Source organism: Vidua chalybeata, chromosome 2, assembly GCF_026979565.1.
Source record: "Vidua chalybeata isolate OUT-0048 chromosome 2, bVidCha1 merged haplotype, whole genome shotgun sequence".
NCBI lineage: Eukaryota > Metazoa > Chordata > Aves > Passeriformes > Viduidae > Vidua > Vidua chalybeata.
The window spans coordinates 29,326,060-29,345,806 of NC_071531.1; the positions used below are offsets into that span (position 1 = coordinate 29,326,060).

The 19,747-nt window shown below is 38.8% G+C and overlaps 1 protein-coding gene across 1 annotated transcript in view; it reads right to left on the reverse strand.

Annotated features, from left to right (window-relative positions):
- The window catches only part of SLC9A2 (solute carrier family 9 member A2), a 33,966-nt gene continuing 14,219 nt past the window's right edge, over positions 1-19,747 (reverse strand). Inside the window, exons 4-12 of the mRNA XM_053936391.1 lie at positions 15,445-15,662; positions 13,910-14,112; positions 11,236-11,325; positions 9,879-9,949; positions 8,284-8,445; positions 7,618-7,714; positions 6,587-6,718; positions 4,574-4,664; positions 1-2,500 (exon numbers count right to left, since the gene is read on the reverse strand). Of these exons, the coding sequence (XP_053792366.1) occupies positions 2,130-2,500; positions 4,574-4,664; positions 6,587-6,718; positions 7,618-7,714; positions 8,284-8,445; positions 9,879-9,949; positions 11,236-11,325; positions 13,910-14,112; positions 15,445-15,662 (1,435 nt within the window). The 3' untranslated portion in view covers positions 1-2,129. The remainder of the gene's footprint in view (positions 2,501-4,573; positions 4,665-6,586; positions 6,719-7,617; positions 7,715-8,283; positions 8,446-9,878; positions 9,950-11,235; positions 11,326-13,909; positions 14,113-15,444; positions 15,663-19,747) is intronic.

Consider the following 19,747-nt stretch of genomic DNA (forward strand, 5'->3'; position numbering starts at 1 on the left):
GAAAACTCCACGGAGAGTAAACTAAATGTTGATGTGCAACGTTTCACATTTATTGATTTGGTCAGTTTTCAGATTGGCCTGATATAAAACAGCTAATTTATACATTCTGATCTGTAAGAAGGATGTTGTGTCAAAACTGAAATCAAAACTCAAGGCTTTTTTCTTATTCAAACATGATCCAAATAATGCAGTGACATAGCATTCCCTGACAATTTTACAGATTTAAGTACTTTCCTGTTGAAAGACAAATTTAAATTTGTTTTTAAAACTTTCTGGCTTTGCTTGAACCCAAGTTTATTTCCAAGCAGGCGATGACCATTAGAGGACAGCTAAGTATTGATTTCACAATAATCATTTGTTGAGAATAGCCATGAACACTTGACTGAGGATTTTAGGGTTCACAGAGCCATTCCTCTGCAGCTTAGACTTTGCATTTGCCACACAGCAGAATTTTCCATAGCTTGAACAGAGGGAAAAGACTAAAGGACCTAAGGAAAGAGTTTGGGAAGGTTTGATATTTCAAATACATACATGAAATAAGTATTTTGGAAATGCTGTTAGAAGGAAAGTCTTACCATCCCCATTTATCAACCCCCACCCATGAACATTTGAAAGAAATCTACTTTGTGGTTTTAAAGGAAACTCTGATTTTTAATAGTTCTTTCAAAACAAGCTTAAATAAAAAAATTAATCTTATTGCCCACAGATTTAGAAATGTGCTAATGAAAGAGAAAAGTTATGATTTCACAGTGTACATTCTTCAATGAAAGTAATCAATTTTGTAACAAGTAGAAAGAAAATTATTTCTGCATTGTATTGAAATGTATATCTGTGCTAAAGCAAGCTCAGTACTTAGATTAAGTGGGACAGAAAGTGCAAATTCCTGAGAGCTACAGTTACGTATCATTTATTTTAATGCTTCCCATATGCCCTCAAATGGCAGCCATCGATTCTAAGATCAAGAAGTCCATGTTATTAAGGTGCACAGTGACTTCAGCTGATTCCAGGGCCCCACTGTGCTACTTTTCTGTAAAAACAAATTAGATGGAACATTTTTGTTCCTTGGAGTGCATAGCTCAGACAAAGAAAAGATTACCTTTCCCCTCTTACAGATGAGGAAACAAAAAGTAAAACAAATTAACCAGGGTCACAAGCATGAGCTTTCTTGAGTCTCAGTGGTCCCTGACTCAAACAGGAGACTGCTCGCTTTGTCTACGTGCAGTGCTCTACAACTATTCTACTGCTGTGTTTGCATTACATTGCAACCAAGCAACTAAGGTGCAAAAAAGCAATTTTGATTCAAAACATGATTTATCCACTTGAAGTGTTCTGGTTTCAGGCCTTCTGGTATCCTGCTAAGTGCTCTCAGTTCTTGCTGACATAAGTGAAAGCCAAGGTAATTCAGTTTTTCTTTGGTGATCCTTAGTACCTTTCAAAGGTAACATATTGCCAAAAATTCAAAAAGTAAAAATTCAAGCTATTCAGGTCTTTGTTGCAAGTTCTTTTTATAAGCCTTATTTGCAATTCTCCTACAGCTTGTTTCTTCTCTTCTTCCTCTTCTTCTGCATCAGAGGTCTTTGAGCAAACTAGGCTTCAGGAATATATTTATTCTTCTTTAGAAGTCTATATGATAGGTGCGTTGTGCAATTTTCAGTGGCATTCATGTTGAAGCTCTGGTTAAAACAAGTATTATTGATTATAAATAAAATCTGAAATTATACACAAGTTTGGGGGTATTTTTTAAGAATCTATTCATCACTCGACTTTCAACAATGACTTCAATGGAAAATTGGGTATTGAACCTTCGTGACTTGGTTCCATGAGAGATGATGCGATAAGGCACATTTCCATACTATTTTAAAAGTGGAAATAATGTAATTAAATTAAAGCATTGCCATAAGTTATTTGTAAAAGATATATATATATATATTTTGTATCTCTAATTTTGCAATTGCTGCAGTATTCCTTTCACTTAGTTAATGGAGTTGACTTAACTCAAATGGAAGTGGTTAGACCCAGATTGAGGCTTGTTTTGTTATTTTAATGGATCCCATAGTCTGATCAGATCATTTAGAATCCTAATTCAATATGTCCATGGTTTATTATCAATAGTCCTCCTTTGGCTATGTTCAGTACAGCTGGTTCTCAGGCTTATTTCTCTGCCTGTCCCCTTGCGATGCCTGCCTAACTAACCGTGGTGGTGGCATAGGTCTTGCTGACCCATGCTCTGCAGTCAAATCTTCCCTGCTCAAAGTGCCAAATCTTGGTCTCGTCAGCAGTGGCTGCCTGAACCCAATGGATGGCTGAGGCAAGGTGCTTGGGTCCTGCTGCTCTCCCCGTCCGTCCTGGTTCCCGTCAACTTCGTTCTTCCACTCCACCCTAAACTCAGGTAGCGGCCTCTGTTGTCTCAGTCTCTGGTCTCTCAAGATTTTCCCTGCTCTGGGCCTTAGATTGAGCACTGTGGTAGCAGCATCCAACTCAGAGTCACTGCTGTCACCCACTGTTAATTGAAAACAAAAGTATAGTTTAGGTGTAGAATATAACTGTTTCAGGAATATTTGAGTAGCAGCACACTGAGCCCTTGCAGCCATAGAATAAAGTTTCCCCATATTTTTCTATATTCAGTGCTTTCTGATTAGACCCAGTAACAGCCTCTTAACTCTGCCAAAATAGGGGATAAATTTGACTTAAAAACATCCCTACCCTCAAAAGTGTGATTTTTAGAAAGGCCTCACACAGCTGCTCCTTGATTGCCAAGTGCTCCCTTGATTGAAGTGACATTTCCCCAGTTCTGGGAAATTTCCAGTTCTTGGTCAGGAAAAAACTGCCTCTCTCTGAACTTAGGGTTTAGTCCCTGCTTACATCCAAGCAGGATACCAAAATTAGATTTCTCAGCCCCATATCTCATGAAATCTAAACTGAGAGGCGTTTCCAGAGCACAACATGTACAGGGGCTATAGAAACTTGACTTTGGAAAAGGAGCATTAACACTCTTACCAGGCAAAGGATCTCTCAAGGTCAATGTACAGATGGGTGGAAATATCCCATCCTTAATAAGGGCAAATGTAACATGAAACAGAATCAACAGGGCAAATCTTATAGGCTGCAAGTGCTGCAGACTCTTCCTCCCACTCACAGCAGGGTAGAATATGCTCTAGGGAAAGGTGGCATAATTGTTTAGGGAATGCCCTTAAACGATCATTGCCAGGTGAACCAAGCTGGAGATTGTCCGGATGTGCACATGTGCATATATTTTTCCCCAGCAGATTTCTTTAAAAAGAATTAACATCTTCATCTAAACTTGCACACTTGAGTCATTTGGTAATAATTTTAACAATAGTTTATTAATGCCTCAGGTCTGTTCTTAGAATTAAATCAGATATGATGTTTTAAATATATCAAAATAAACAACTGTGCAACTGTGCAATGTCATAAGAACAAATTAGATTAGTAATCATGTTATTTCTTTTAGAAAGGTGAGGAAGGGGTCAACAAAATATATCACCATGTAATTGTCCATTCACCCAGATAATTATATATCAAGGGAGGTCTTCATCAGACTGTGTTTTCAGGCTTTTTCCCTTCTAAGTATGTCAAATAATATATTTTTTGACAATTGAATAAGCTGGAGGCATATTTTCTCTTTAATTCTAGGTGACAGTAGGTGACCTCTGCAGACTAACTACAGAATAAAAGGCATCCTACACTCAGGACAGCAAAGATATCATTATTAAGAGACAAGAACACAGTTATTTATTGTTAAATTTATTGTTAAATTAATTTGGAATAGTGGAAAACAAATTGGGGGTGGAGATCAGGAAATTTTAGCAACTCTGCACAAATTTCTTCTTCCCAGCAAAAGATCCTTATGACAGCTTGTCATGAAAGAAAATGCTCCTGAGTATGATATAAGCATGGTAATGAAACCAGGAACAATCAAAAGTAATATATAGAATTGGGCAAAGTTTTCACATCAAATATTTGTGCTCCAACAGATTTTTAGGTTTTTTTTTGTTTTGTTTTGGTTTGTTTTTTTTTTTTGTTAGCACTCAAGAACTACAATATAAAATATTTGTGAGTTTAGGCAGGGGGAAAAAGTTAACAATTTGGTTGTAAACCACAGCATTTTCAGTTCTTCATGAGAACAATAAACTAGATCTAATGTCCTCATTACCCTCTCTAGTTTGGTTCTGAGAGCAGTGTCCTCTAGCCTGACCCCAGAGAGAAAAGAACCAAATAGGCTCATAATCCAGGAAGGATATCTGGATTATGGAATAAAGATGAGGAGAATGAGCCATGGCAGTGTTCCTGGTGCAGAAGTGCAGCAGGCAGCTGCTTGCTGACATGAGGAGGTGTGCTGGGCAGACTATGCCAGTATGGGATAGGAAGTGAGAAAGCCCCACAAAGCTCTGCTGTCCAGGGCATTTCTCTATGTTCACATTTTTGCTTTAGGACACACTGCTTTAAATGCTCTAATTTGCTTATTTCTCTACATCATCCATGGAAAAACCTTCCTTCTATGTAAGCAAAACAACTGCAGCACAGTAAGAGAAAAGCAGAAAAATTCCATTACCTCTGGAAGATGTTTTATTTCTAACTCGTAGTTTCTCCGGGAGTTTGGTGTTTTTAGGAAGTGAAAGGAATCTTTTTGTATTTGCTGCAGCCTGCATGAAAAGAAAACCAAAACATTTTAAGTCACTGCAGCCTAGTGTACCTGCATAATGCATATTAAGATACACAGCCTGCGGCTTGAACAGGTTTCTGTAGCTAAAGGGCTGGAGAGTAGTTTTGGATTAGGTAATATGTGATCTTTTACTACACACTCAGTGCTGATTGCTGGCTGAAGTCTATGCTAACTAAGGTAAAGACTGAATAATCTCAAGCAGTTTAATCAAATGAAAGCCTAGTGATACGCCCTCTGAGATCAGAGTTAATAAATGTATGGTCTCTAACCTCAACCTTGCCTGCACAGACTTTCCAAAGGAAAGCAAATTCCACAAGCATGGCACTTCATGCAGCTTAAAACTTGTTTAAAACTTTTTATTAGTCAGCTGCAAAAATCTGGGTGAGACTGAAGCTTGAGCTCAAGAACTAATCTGCATTCTGATCCTGCAAGCGCTTTACACATATAAATGACTTTATACAGTTGACTAGTCACACTGAAGTTGATGAGGAAGTTAGGCATCAGCATGATCATTTACCAGTTCAGGGCATAATATCCTTGTTTTCCCAAGACTAAGATTTAAAGGCTCTGGGAACAGACCACACTTCATACTTCTAGAACATGAGAGGTACTTTCCAGGACAAGTTGCTTTTTTTTAAATTCAAAAGTTTCTCAAGGACATCCTTTCTTACATTTGCTACAAAGATTTTTAAAATCTTTGCATTCTACCAGCTCTCTTCTGCTAATACCATTACTTGTGGCAGACCCAAAGGGAACCTGAAAGGAAATTTATTTTCCCTTAGAGATTCTTCCTCTTTGGATTTTTATTCTTTTCCTCTTTCTCCTCTTCGCTCTGTGAAAGATTTATCCAAGGATAATTATTCTTAAAATTATAGCCGGTGTGTTTTAAAAAGTTATCAGACATCCTTTTTCTTTCCCTGCCCCAAAAGTCCTGCTCAGTCCCCTCACTATTCCACATAGTAAATCATGTAATTGTATGAAAAAGATAACATATGTAACTGTGGTTGAGAAGAAAAGAAAATCTTTCAGGAACAGTCTTACTGTCATAATTAACACCATAGTAGCATAATGGTGTTAGTATCATAAATTAACACCATAATGATCATCTATGAGACATTATCATCCTTTTGGAGACATTATTCCAGCCTTAACTGCTGAAGGACAACTGTGTCAATGAAGACAGCAGTCACTAAGTATTCCTGTAACATGAAAATACACAGAATGGCTAATTTCCTTGATACCTGATATAACCCAAAAGATCAGTATCCCTGCCTAATTAGTGTGCTCCATTCCAATATGGTTGGAAGTTTACAACTGCAGGATTGCCTCAGAGAGCCAAATATTATCTTGCCACAGCAATCCTTGTAAGTGGAAGCAGTTTTCCTAACCAGTGTCAAAATCTGAAGGCCTGACTAAAGAACATACAATATTTTTCAAGTGAAGAGCTTGCTCTGACTGATGTGGTCAAAAGTCCTCTCCTATATTTTGGAGCTTATTGTAAGTAGTTTTTCTATCTTAAAGTATTTTTTAACCTTTAATCATCCACACTTCATCAAAACACTGATAGAGAATACTGATCATACCTACATTGTGTACAGAGCCTGCTTCTCTCAGGTAAAATTATGGCAGCAGATCCCATTCCCATATCACATTCTACATGACTGAAGCTTTGCTGAGGGTGTCAATACAAATTAAGGGGCTCATGTGTGCAACTCAAGGTGTAAATGTGCTATTACATGTGCAGTTGTCTTCCAAATTCAGGATTTTTTCCTGCATGTCAGAAGATTGTTTTTGCTGCATGACAGTTAGCTACAAACAGCTGCTTTCAATAACAATTAAAATTTTAAAAAACCAAACAAACAGACAAAAAAAACACAAAAAAACATCACAAAATGCAAGTACCGGTCTTTCCCTTGACAGGCTGTTTGTTTTCCTCAGGCTCTCCCGAAGGCTGTGCCGGCGACGGATCAGAATTTCTTTGGCCTGCTTCTCACTTGCATCTGCAGCCAGGCTATGTCGGTTGTAGGACATTGTCTGAAATGGAAAAGTTGTGATCACAGCCTGGAAAGCATGATGTCAAATGTGTTGGACTATATGAACAGGGAAAAACAGGCTTTTTGCTTTAATAAGCATCATAAATCCTTGTGAACAAGATCGTATTGCAGATGATTAAGAAGAAGGACAATAATTATGACGGGAATGTTTTTATTCATCTGCTTCACAATCACCTGGGTTTTTTTTATTGGTTTTGATCTTTTTTTTTAACCTGCTGATATTTATAATAAAAAGCAAAATGGAAGAAGCTGGCTTGATACCGTGTTTACCCCCACACTGTCGTAGCTTCGTCAGTATGTCAGTAGAGGACACATATTTGAACGTGATGAGTCCCCTAGAGGGAAGTCATTTTAACCTCCAGCAAGCTGAAGCTTGCTCAATTTTTGAATGTTTTCCAAGGGCTCAGGCATTCAAACTTCTTAGCCACAGGAGGACAAAGTGAAATGTCCTTTTGCTTTTATTTCACTGTTTTTCCAGTTCATCATCTCTGCTCTTAATACAAACAGCTTTATAACTGGAGGCAAATAGGAAATCTAATCCCATATCATGAACTGACCAATATACTGACACAAGTAGACAATGTTGGGTTGAATTGGCATCTATGATCCTACTTTAATACTGTGGTTGCATCAGAGGTAATAAGACAAAAACATTAAGCCTTATCAATAGTATAAGATCAAGTAAGTACTTACACAAAGGAATGTGAATATGCTACTGTACATATGACAGGATATGGATTCAAGGCAACAGAGGTAAATAAGAGCATTATTTGTTATTATATGATAGAGCAGATGTACTAGCTCAAAGATGTGTTAAGAAGATAATCAGTATATTACAAGAGTAGTGGGATATTTATGTAGGCAAAAGTTCATCCTTACTCGGTGTCGTATTTGGTAGAGATTCTTTGTTAATATTTCTCGCATGTTTTCCATTTCAGTGGGAGAAAGGGGCTTTATCTTTCCTTCATGATAGTCACTGTGGAAGAATGAAAAAAAGGAAAATAGGGGAGAGGGAGAGATAAGAGAATATTTTTAATTTTATGGTCAGGAATGACATTTGAATTATTTCCTTTGTTAGAGGTGGAAACAACATTTCAAAACAACCAAGTAATAGGTGAAAATTTAACATGTAGAAATGAAATCTTGATTTCATTTGAATCTGTGGTAAGACACAAAATGTGATAAAAATTACAATAATTTGTCCCCCGTATTTAGGTACTATTCCAAATGCCCCTCAGGCTTCCCTTGTAGCTATTCTCAGCAGGCAGGCAGGCAGGCACGTGTTCAAGTCTACCTCCGCTCTACACGGCAGATGGATGTTCCAGTGAGCAGCTGTCCCAGTAAAATGACACACGCCGGAAGAACACAGCACTTCACCTGAAGCTACAGGCAAAAAGCTCTCGTTTCACATCCTCTTACTGCTCTGGTGACATTAGGACACAAAGTATCCTAAGTGAAAGTGATTATCCTGCCTACAGCCCTGGCTGTGAAATAAATTATGTGACCCAGCTGAGATGCTTGGCCGTGCTGGCATCACTTGCTTACCTGAGAGACACCGATGATGGCACCTTGCTTATCATTCCACTCTCTGCCATCTCAATGGCATGCTTGATCTCTAGCTTCTTGTATAAAGAAACAATGCTGGATTTGGGCTGGTTCTCACGGATTAGAAGTCTTCGCAGGTATTTATTGTCGAACTTTTTAAACCTGTACATGAGGCAAACCAGCCCAACAAGTTAATTTCTACTGTGCATAGTTAAGGAAAGCCAATATATTGCAGTTAATGAAATTTTAAAGGACTTTATTGTCTGGGAATGTGTCTGTTCATGTTAACAACCTAATGCTGAGTAACCTAAGAAAGGGTCAATTTCAACTTTACTTCAGATAGATAGTCTTAATAGGTTAAATAGGTTAATATGTTAATGGGCAGTCTCCCTAGAAGCAACTTTAAACTTTTAGGTATTCTGTTATTAAAAAATATTATTTTTAATTCTCTGTTTTCATCAAGACAAAGAGAACATTAAATATTTACTGTAATAACAAATAAAAGGCCAAAATTTGCATCAACTGCTTTTTCTTTGAAATTTTAGCCTGCTTTTGTAAAACTTTAGAAGTTGTTCCTTTCTCTAAAGCAACTGCACCCTCTTGGATGCTTAGTAAAAAAATATTTATTACAGCTGGTGTTGATTTTTTTTGTCAAAAATATTTTGCCCTCCAGACATTCTGAAATTATTCTTGAATTTGGGCGTGAAGTTCATGAAGAGGTGGGACTCTCCTTTACTCTGCAATCTTTTCATTTAAGATCTCACATAGACTGGAGGAGAACCAGGCTAAGAAAAGTTGTATCCATGTCACACATCTGTCAGGAAAGTGTCCTCACTCTGTCACCCCCAAGTCATTTGGAGAGGGCTCTCCTCAGCCATTCCTGCTGGTGCTATTCTCTCTTTATATAAAACACTTAAATTCTTCTTGGAGCAGAGACTAGAGGTGGTGAGCAGTGCCCATGCTTTGGGTCTAAAGAATTTGGATGTAAAAGGAATTAGATTCAACCTAATGATGATGATGGTTCAGCAGATAAAGTAAAAATATGAATTATTCAGGTACTGCCAGGGGTAATCTTCTTAACTGATACTAAGTCTTAAGGAATACCATCAAGAGCTGTGGAGCTGCCTGCCATTAGAATCTCTCATGTGTCTCATGCCAGCTGCTGCCTTGATCTTTCTAGAGGAAATCCACCAGCTTTTGTATGTTTACCATCAAATAGGAAACTAACCCATCACTTAACTGCCCTGAGAAATACAGCTTGCAGGAGGACAGCTGGGTGGGGAAAAAGGCTCAGCAGACATACAAGAAATGCTCTGCAACAGTCAGAATCATGCACCCTCAGAAGGTACCATCCTTCACCCTGGGATCAGAGGGCTGCCTTTCTTCCCAGCTGGAGATTCTGTTCTACTTGCTTGTGGTTTAGTAAAAGACATTGTTTTGCTACTTTCCCTTTGAAACCCACATGTTCTAAAAACAACCATATGCTTTCAAGAATAAATGCTGAAAATGAAACTTGATGCCCAACAGCCTTTGTTTTTCGCTGCAGAGCCATTTCAGCCTCTCCTGTATAACAAAGTTTCAAATGCCATTCTTACTTATCTCTCCAAAAGTTGTGACCCCAGTGTCCACACACATCTTCAATTCCAGTCTTCACGTGGTCAAAGAACTAAAGGAAAACATTGGTTCATTACATAAACTTACAGACATCACTTGCCTTGTCCTTAGACCTTATTAGTTTTCAACTTACTTTAAAATAGAAACATCTAGTCACAACTCAGGACAATGCTTCAGTCCTACCAAAAGCAGTCCAAAGCAAGCTCAAAGACAGAATCTGTTTCTCTCCCCCTGAATCCTCTTTAGCTCACAGCCACAAAGGACAGAAGTTAGTTGCTAATTTCCTCAATGTCAATCTTGCTCAGCTGTTGCCTGAAACTAAAGCTTTTTCCCATATTTTCACTTACTTGAAATTCCCTAACCACTTGCTGGAACCTCCCCAGGCCTGACAGTGAGGCAAGTATGACTTTGTGGAGAAGAGAATCTCAGTGGACAGAAGCTCCCTACATCAGCACCAGCCCCTCAGGATGCACAGACAGAACTGAGAGCCAGCAGTAGGTCTTGAGATCCTATTTTAGGAATTTGTACCATCTTAAAACATCCTGTCCATCTAATATTAGCAACACGCTCTTCCTGAGTCTATTATCAATTAGGAAAAACGGAACCAGTTCAGCTAAGGTCTCACTTGATCCCAGAGGCAGCATGCTTGCTTTTAATTCAGGAACCATCATAGGGGTCTCTCAGTCTCAGGGAAAAACCCTGGTAGACATGTCCAAAGGATTAGCTCTAAAAAGACAGACTTTTAGATGCCTAGGTAGGCTTCTTTCCCAAATGTGGCCCTTACTATTCCTCCCTTTTGAAATTTCAAACCACTTGCCTCAGGTATGCTGCAAGGACAAATATGTTCAAGAAGATGCATGGCTAATAATCTGCAACAATTGGAGACACACATGCACCAAACATATATCCATAAAAAGGCTGATGATGTAAGAGTTTAGTAAGTTTAAGAGTGTGTTTAAGAGAAGTTTGCATTTGTTTAATTGGATTAAATCAAATGCAGTATAATGTAATTAAATAAAGCCAAAGGTTTCCTGATGTAGCCGAATTATAAAATAACATGTATCTCATGTGTGAAATAAACTACAGAAAGTTAATTTACTTCTAGATCTAAATAATTAAGAAAGTGAGAGATTCCAAAATAAGGATACGTAACAATAATTTCTGTAATTGCCAAAAGTTAAATATAAGCCTTACAATTATTGTGCTTGTAACAGCTATCAAAAAGAAATCTAGTACACCCTCTCCATAATACTGATGCTGAATGCTTGTCTGTCTGAACATGACTAGGAATTTCATCTATACAAGGGTTTCACCTATGATACTGAAGTTGCAACATACCCTGTTATAAATCTCTTCACTGACAGCAGGCTGCTTTTTATTTGACCTTTTGACATCAAGAAACTCCACAAGTGGGCGAATTGTTATTCCCTGTGAAGAAAAATAGAACACAATAATTATAAAAGTGAATTAATTCTTTTGATTAGCAGGTTTTACACTTAGCTATGAAGTCCTTGTCAGTTCAGACTCCATAAATGCAACAGGAGGAAGAAAGGGGCACCCTAGAACTGAGAGCTCCAAGAGGGTCAACCTAACAGAACCCATCAGAAATACATCACCTATCCCATACATAGTTATTTTAAACTTTTTCTTTCAGTTTTGTTATGTGTTAGAAAAACATGAATTTAAAAAATTATTCCCTGTAATTTCAAAATGAACATGTAAAGTCCTCTTTTCTAGTACTTACGTCCAAAATAGGTATTCAAAGATATGTAAACAGTACTATTATGGATATCTAAGATCATGAAACTATGTTTTTTTGTAAATATGTATCCTTGCCTGACCATTCTCAGAGAAAGAACAAAAAGTTCTGGCTATCCCCTGAATGATATAATGGTTTTCAACAAGTATTTGTGAAAGAATTAAGATAATTTGTTTACTTGTACAGACACACTGGCACAAGGGAGAGGAATGAATCTCCTGTGGTGTTGAGCTCAGTCCCTACTATCCCAGACACCCAGGTCACATTTCTTTTCATAAATGAATCAAGCTTTATTTTAAAAGTAGTTAGGTTTCTGTGCCCCATTGCTCATAATGGAACACTCATCTTGAACCTTATTGTTCTGATAATTAGAAAGCTGCTTCTTAATTGCATCATGGTCACTGTGTAGCACTTTGTTCTTGTGCCAACATTTGTCTTTTTAGTTTAAACAATGTTCACTCCCTCATATAAACAGTAATTATAGTCCCTCTTCTCCTTCATCTTGCTAAGGCCAAGGCATCCTGGTCTCCTTTCACATGACAGGCTTACCAGTCCCCTGATCACTCCAGAACATGCCACTGTGCTCTAATGGAAATACCTGTCTCAGTGTGTCCTAAGATCAGATTTGCCTTTCTTCTGTCCCCACTCTATCGTTGACTTAAAATCTACCTCATTGCCAACTAGTACACCTGTATCTTTTTTCCCTTTCTATTTTTTTCCAAATCAAAGGTTCCCATTTCACAAGAGAAATTCCAAGTAAGAAAGTCCTTGCAAGAACATTTTTGAGCATTATTGAACATTACTGTTCAGTTTAATTCTGTTCCTTTCATATTGGCCCTCAGTTCTTTCTACAGGATACTCTATCTCACTGTCACCCTGAGAACACTTTTCAAAATCTATCATCAAGAAACATCAGCAACAAAAACTCCTACATCTATGTGCCATGGTCAGTTAACAAGAGTATTAACTTATCCTTGAGGAATTCCTTTAATAATACCCCATCAGCCTGTTATCTGGCCAGGGTGGTTGAACAGTCGAGCAGGTGCCCAGAGAGGCTGGGGTATCTCCATCCATCAAGCTATTCAGAACTCAGCTTGACATGGCCCTGAGGAACATCATCCAGCTTGGGGGTTGCCTTGCTTTGAGCACAGGGTTGGACGAGAGACCCCCAGAGATCCTTTCTGACCCAAAGGACAATTAGCTTCTATTTCCATTTAAAGGAGGAACTGTAAGCTCCTTCCTCATTCATCTTATAGTCATCCTAATATCAATCTAACCCTCAGTTTAATGAGTAGTTACACTAGCAATCTCCTCTGTAGCCCCCTCCCCAAAGATTTTACAATAGTCCAATTAAATGAGATTACTCTAGAAAATAAATTGCGTTATGAAAGAATGATACCAGGTTTTTCTTTGATAAATCATGTTGCATCTCATAGCACACTCCATTTATCTCCGTATTTTAAATGATTCTGTCCTTCAAAATTAGTTTTCACAGCTAAAGTCAACTGACTGACCTCCACCTTGCCCCTTTGCCCAAGCATAGGGAGCACAGATACTTGCTTCCCACAGCACCTTTTTCCATGTAAACGGCAGAGTAACGAAATTCTATATTTTTTCCCACAGACCTGAAATTTCATTAATAGCCACTCACATCTCTCTCACTGCTCTGGATATTGACCGGTCTGATATGTTTATCTGATGGGCTTGGCCTCCTCTACATTTTGCAGGTTTCAGTCTCTTGCTCACCCTTGACAAGGCCTCCATGGCCAGGTGGTCATCAGAGACAAGTTCTTCATGTCCTAACACACACCTGGTGCTTTTTTAGGGCTGTCCAGCTGGTTTGCAACATCACTTCCTAACACCCCAACTCCAGTTCATCTGGCTGGGCCCTCAGTGTCTTTAGCTCATTGTGCACTATGTCCAACACTGAACTTCTGAGTAAACACACTAATTTAAGCATGCTAGAAAAAGGAATTAGTGCTGAAGCTGTGCCCAGATTATCTTTTATCTCTGCTCCAACCTCACTAGTCTTAAATACTTAGTACTACTTACATGTTAGCATAAGTATTTAATATCTGGCATACTTTTGCTACCTGCCTGTGGCATGCATAGCATTTTTTCTACTATGACTATGGCAAGTACCTTCAGGTATGTTCCTTCCAGTAAGTTAGAACATTTCATTTTCTACCTATTAATGGTACTTATTTACAACCTGTCTGAGAAAGAAGTAGTTCAGGAGAAGAAAGGTACTACCTGAATGAAAACCGTAAAGAATATCACCACGATAACAGCAGTGATGAACAATTTCTTCCTGGGAAACACAGCAGGAGGAAGCAGAAATACAAGTGAAAAACAAATTGCTCCTCGGAGACCTCCATAGGCGATAATAAATTGGTCCTTAAAAGTGAGAGGTATTGTCCGGAACACATTAATGATCTGAGTCAGAACAAAAACACCTGAGGGAAAAAACAGAAATACAGAGAGGAGGGGAAAAAAGGGAACTTCAGAACTAGCCCATGATGCTAATATTTGTTTTAAAACACTTCCATTTGCTTCTAACCTTTTATTTGCTTCTTCAATATATATTATTGAAAAAAAATAAACATTACTTAGCAGCTTGAAATACCACAATTAAAAAGCCTTAGGAACATCATTTTGAACATACTTAGTGAGCTAAACACATCAAGTCAGCTGGATTTAGGACCTGAAGCAGCTAATAGATCTCCACAAGACAGCTACCTGCTAGACTACACCTCTAAACCAGCAATAATTCTCTGTGTCAGCATAGACCAAGACTCCTAATTGCTTTTTCATTGCATTCGAGGTGATTTTGAAACCTGGTTTGTCCCCTCCATCAATCTGTGCTTTGAACCCTGCAAACTCCTGTTTGCTCTATTTTACTCAGACAGGAAGGAAGCGGGATTAGGGATGGGGGACAAGATGCCAGTGCATGCTGGTGTACCTTGGAAAAAGGTTCCAGGGACGTGGCAGATTGGAGTAAAAGTATAAAGGCACATGAAGGGAGCAAGCACGGGGGCAAGAGCTGGGTAGCAATCAGGGTGTTTGACTACTCTTCAGCATATTGATTCAGCATATTGATTGTGGGGTTGCAGGTGCAGTAGGAAAGTAGTCCAGGTTTCTGCTCTGGAAGGAGACTTGGGAGGTGGATTAGAACATGACGCACCTTTACACATGCAGCGACTGAAGCATTAGAGATGAAGCTGGGGAGAGGAGCAGATTTAAGACCTACCAGCCTGCCCTGCACTTAGCTCTCTCAGTAAAAGGAAAAGAGCTAGTACTGTAAATTCAGGAGGGATCAGTTTCTTACAGGAGTTTTTCTTTACACTTCAATTGCAGCATTTCCTGGTTTGATACTATTTATGTCAATGACTGTGAAAATCCCAAAGCTAGTAAACATAAATTAAAAACAAAGGAAAAATCCCACAAACAAACAAACAAACAAACACACCCCGCCCTTTTAATTCCTGAATTACTGCTAATTCTTTTTACCACAATTTGCTTATTTGTAAATAAATGTTTACTTAAATACATGTATTGTGATTAACAAGCAGACTGCCTCTCACTTTAGGTGAGCAGGATCAGGGCAAAACTGATTTTAGGTTTAGGGAAAGGTGGAAGCTGACCCTGTGATATAGGGTATGTTACTAATACAAAAACCATTCTACAAACTGATGGGTCTCTGTCTAAGTTCAGGCATTTTCTACTTGACAAGAGATAAAACATTTCACTTGCAAATAATACTAACCCATAGTCTGAGACTTGCTTACCCAGTGCCCTCCAGATTAAACAGAAGAGGAGGGTGAAGCTTACAAAGGCCCAGTTCCACTCATGGTTCTTCCCAACAGTAGACACACCCATGAAGATGAAGATTAAAGTCTCACTGACACTGCTCAGCATCTTCATGAAATATTTTATCGTTGTGTAGGATTTCTGAGAAACATTTTCCTCCACATATTTATTCATGGTCATGGCACAAGCTGTAATCCTGAAAGGCAAATATTACCCCATATTTCATTGGCTTTTTTTTTTTTTTTTAGCCTCTCGTATCTACATAATATTATTCATTTCCATAGTTCTCTTTAAAATGCAAAGCATAACTTATTTCATAACCAATCTCAAATTTACAGGCTTGGTGAACCTACAATTTTGGGCATGATTTTTTTTCTGGAATGGGAAGTTTTCTGAGAAGACATCAGTGTATGGAGAGTTTTTTCACATACTAAATGCACATAATCTGTGCAGGAGTCACTCAAACTCTGTTTTGAAAGGGGCAGAGATGAGGAAAGGCAGGAACAGCCTTGGAAAACAGGAGTTGCTGCATCTCTTGCTGCTAAGGGACATCAGACAGGGTGGAAACTGCATATCCTGGGGCAGGGCAGGACTTCCCTCCTTCCCTACCAGCAGCTGTCCAACCTCAATGGCAGTGACAGTAGCCAGCTCCTCTTTCCAAGCAAAGTAAGCAGCAAGGCTACAGCCAGTTTGTCATCCTTCACCAGTTTAGACCTGCTCTGCCTGCACATAGGGCTGAATAGGAGAAAAACACCACCAGAAATCACACTGGTGCTGCTGCACATTTAAAGTATTTACAAATAAATGAAATGGGCATCTCAGCTGATACATGAGAGAAAAGAAAGGGCTTACTATAAATGCATCCACAAATCTATTTTCTGTGTTAGCAAACAGAGTTTGCCAATCCTTGGGAAAAGCAAAGAATGACATTACTGGTCGTACATCACTTGCTCAGTATGGCTGCCCACAGTACAGGGATGGCTGAGGACCACTCAGCTACACATTTACAAGTTTAAGGGTAGTTAGCAGAGCTGGCTGGAGGATAACTCCAAGGTGGTGTCTCAGTGTAGTCTGAGCTGACTAATAATTATCAGGGAGGACAACTAAGGCAAGATACATTGTGAAACAGCTGTCATTCCTGGTTCTGCTGTCTAGGGCAACAACATCTGCTCTGATTTCCCAGAGAAAAACATTATCCACATCCATGTATGGGTTCTCAGTCAAACCCATAAAAGTTTGTGCTAAAACGTTCTAGCACACTAAATCTAAACAAAGAAAGAGAGATGTATTTACATTGTCTTTCTGAAAACAGCCAACTTGTCTACAGTTATTTATTTCAGGTTTTCAGATATAAGTATTTGCTAACATAGGGGCTATTTCTTCATGCTGAAATCTCTACACTTCTCTCTCTCTCATGGGGAGGAGGGCAAGTTTGCTAGCATCTCTGAAAATTTCTCTTGAAATGTCCCAAGTCTTGTGGAGATTTCATTGCAGAAACTCTTCTGCTAAGCATGTCCTGCCTCTAAGCCAAAATCCCCATCTCTGAACCACTCTGAACCAAACATCCTTGAATGTGAATGTAAATGGAAAGGCAGACTGGGACAGAGCTCAGAAAAACCTTACTGACAATATGAACACACATGCCTGGGTTCTATCTTCTAAATAAGGGATTTAAATTTTTTTTGCAAAGCAAGAGGAATCCCAGAAGCAGCAGTAACTTCTAAAGGACTTCCATACAGTGAACTTTCTTTGCATTTTGCAAGAAGAAGTCTGTAGCAGCAGCTCAGGTTGTAGTCACTGGCAGACTCTGAACACATTTCCCTTGATTAATTAGTTTTGTCCAGAAGTTTCATTCTCTTACATGGAGCCACATCTACATCCCCAAAGTGGCTGGGCAACAATGCTTCTGAAGGACAAGTCTGGGAAGGCATGTGGATACTGGGAGAGGACACAGTGTATTCTGTTGACCTCTCCCAAGCAGCAGAGACTCTGAATATACATTGAAGTGAAGAAAACCCAAGGTAGAGGATGTGATATGGGGACAGATGCAGTCTGATGGGGCAGATAATGGCTTACAAATACAGGCATTACAGTGCACCTAACCTGGCCTTCACCCTGCATTTTTATCCTATTCTTGGTGATGGAGAAGGATCTAGTCAGCACAAAATAAAATGTCCAATGACATGCAAAGACTAGCTCCAACCCTAAGCAAACTCCATGTCTGAGAAGGAAGAAAGCCTCACTAAGACTATCTCAGACCATCTATATTTAGTACTGATATAATTGTCAGCCCTCTCCTCATTGTCAGCTGATTTCACCACAGTCCTGAACAGAAAGATCCCATGTGGTCCACAGGTAGCATGCTGCCTGGGAAGCAGAGCTCATCCTGACTACACAGGGTCCACTGTGAAAGATACAGTGTAGATTTCATAAGCATGCAAGCTTTCTCCCTGAAACACTCAGTAGTTAAGGTAGCATTTCTAGTCTGAGCACCTGGTTAAGATAACAGAGGTGCTGAATTTTTTGCCAATATTGACTAACTGATGATGCTTTTCACATCTTTTCTCCTTGTTCTGATCTTACAGTTGCCCAGACTGAGGACTTACAACAGATCCCACATCATGTGCCTGAGCAAGAAAGTGGAAGAGGACACACATGGATTTTGTCCTGACAAGAAGCAGCAGCTTGGTCAGGACATGCATTCAAGCCCAGAAGCTGTCAAACACTCCCAGGTTCCTCAGTTTGTACACAGTTCTGATGATCAACCACAAAAGTACATGCACAAATCTTCTCAAATCCACTTAACACTTTGACCTGCCAAAAGTCTCATACTCAGTGGCAAATCTGCTCTTCACTGCATTGACACAGCTACAAAGATCTCAGGCCATGCCATGGGTTGTGACAGCTCTCCTGTGTGTACACTGCTTATCTGCACAAGTGTAACAAGTCTGCTGCAGCCCGGCTACTCCGGCCGATGGCACTCAGTGGAGCTGGCAAGTGCAGGGGCAGCAAATGCAAAAGAGCAAGAAGGCAGTGGGTGGGCTGGAAAACAGCCATTGCTAGGCCCACAGTCATTTCAGAGTCCCAAAGCAGCAGCTCAGTGCCCTGAAGCATTAGGACTGTCAGGTCTGCATCAAAGGCACAACAAAACACACAGTACTATTTATTACCTTCTTAAAAGAAATAGTTTTCATTATTATAGTAATTTAGGAAAGCCCTGCAGCATGGGGAGCAGGACATGGTTTGTTTTTGGAACCTGAGGTAATGGAGACACTGTAAATGGATGTCTGATAAGAATCTGTCACCAGATTAATCAGAATCCTTGCAAGCTGTAACTTAAGACACCTACCATGCTTACCCACTAGAATTTAAAGGGACAACACTCTTTATTTTCAGTCACATTTTGCATTCATTCAATTAGTGTCAAGCAATTGAGGAGTTGGTTCAATGCTACAAGAAATAGAGCTGCACATGATTTATTACTCTTCAGATAAGAAATATTCCACACCTAATCGCTGCTCACTTGGAATCAGGTATCTCTTTAGAGTATTTATTTACATAAGAAAAAAAAATGTTGAAGTCTCCTTCATTTGAAAATTGTGTGGGTATATAGTGTTAAAATTTAATATAAAATCAATGTCTTATGCAAGGTTTTACATACATTATTATAATAAGTTCTTCACAAATTAAATTTTTACTGTCACAATAATCAAAGCCAAAGCTTATATGTGTTTTATTTTACATTTCTTACCCACATACATTAATTCTGGCTTCAAATTCTGTGACCTGAGTAGTTGCCTTGGTCAAGAAGGGGAAGGGAAAAGCACTTCATTGCAATTAACCTGCAACATTCTGTACTTCTGAAGAATAAAAGTCTTACTGTATAAACAGTACAGTTTCTGTCAGGACTGCAATAAACTAGGCCACTGGGTTCAATCCTCAAGTTTCCTTGACCTACTAAATTTACAGTCGTTTCAATGTTTGCTCCTTTCAGCCTGCTAATTCATTGTTGCAAAAAAAAAAAAAAAAAACAAAAAAAAAAAAAAAAAAAAAAAAAAAAAAAAAAAAAAAAAAAAAAAAAAAAAAAAAAAAAAAAAAAAAAAAAAAAAAAAAAAAAGAAAAAAACCAACAAAACCTATATTAAAAATTCTGCTGCTTCACAGCCTTCATGAGAAATTAGTAAGCAGAAAATGCAGCATGGAAGCAAGTGAGCAAGTGAATAAAGTTCAGATTCGGATTTGTGTGTTTTACATCTGTGATCCTCATGCATGCCCAGCTCTA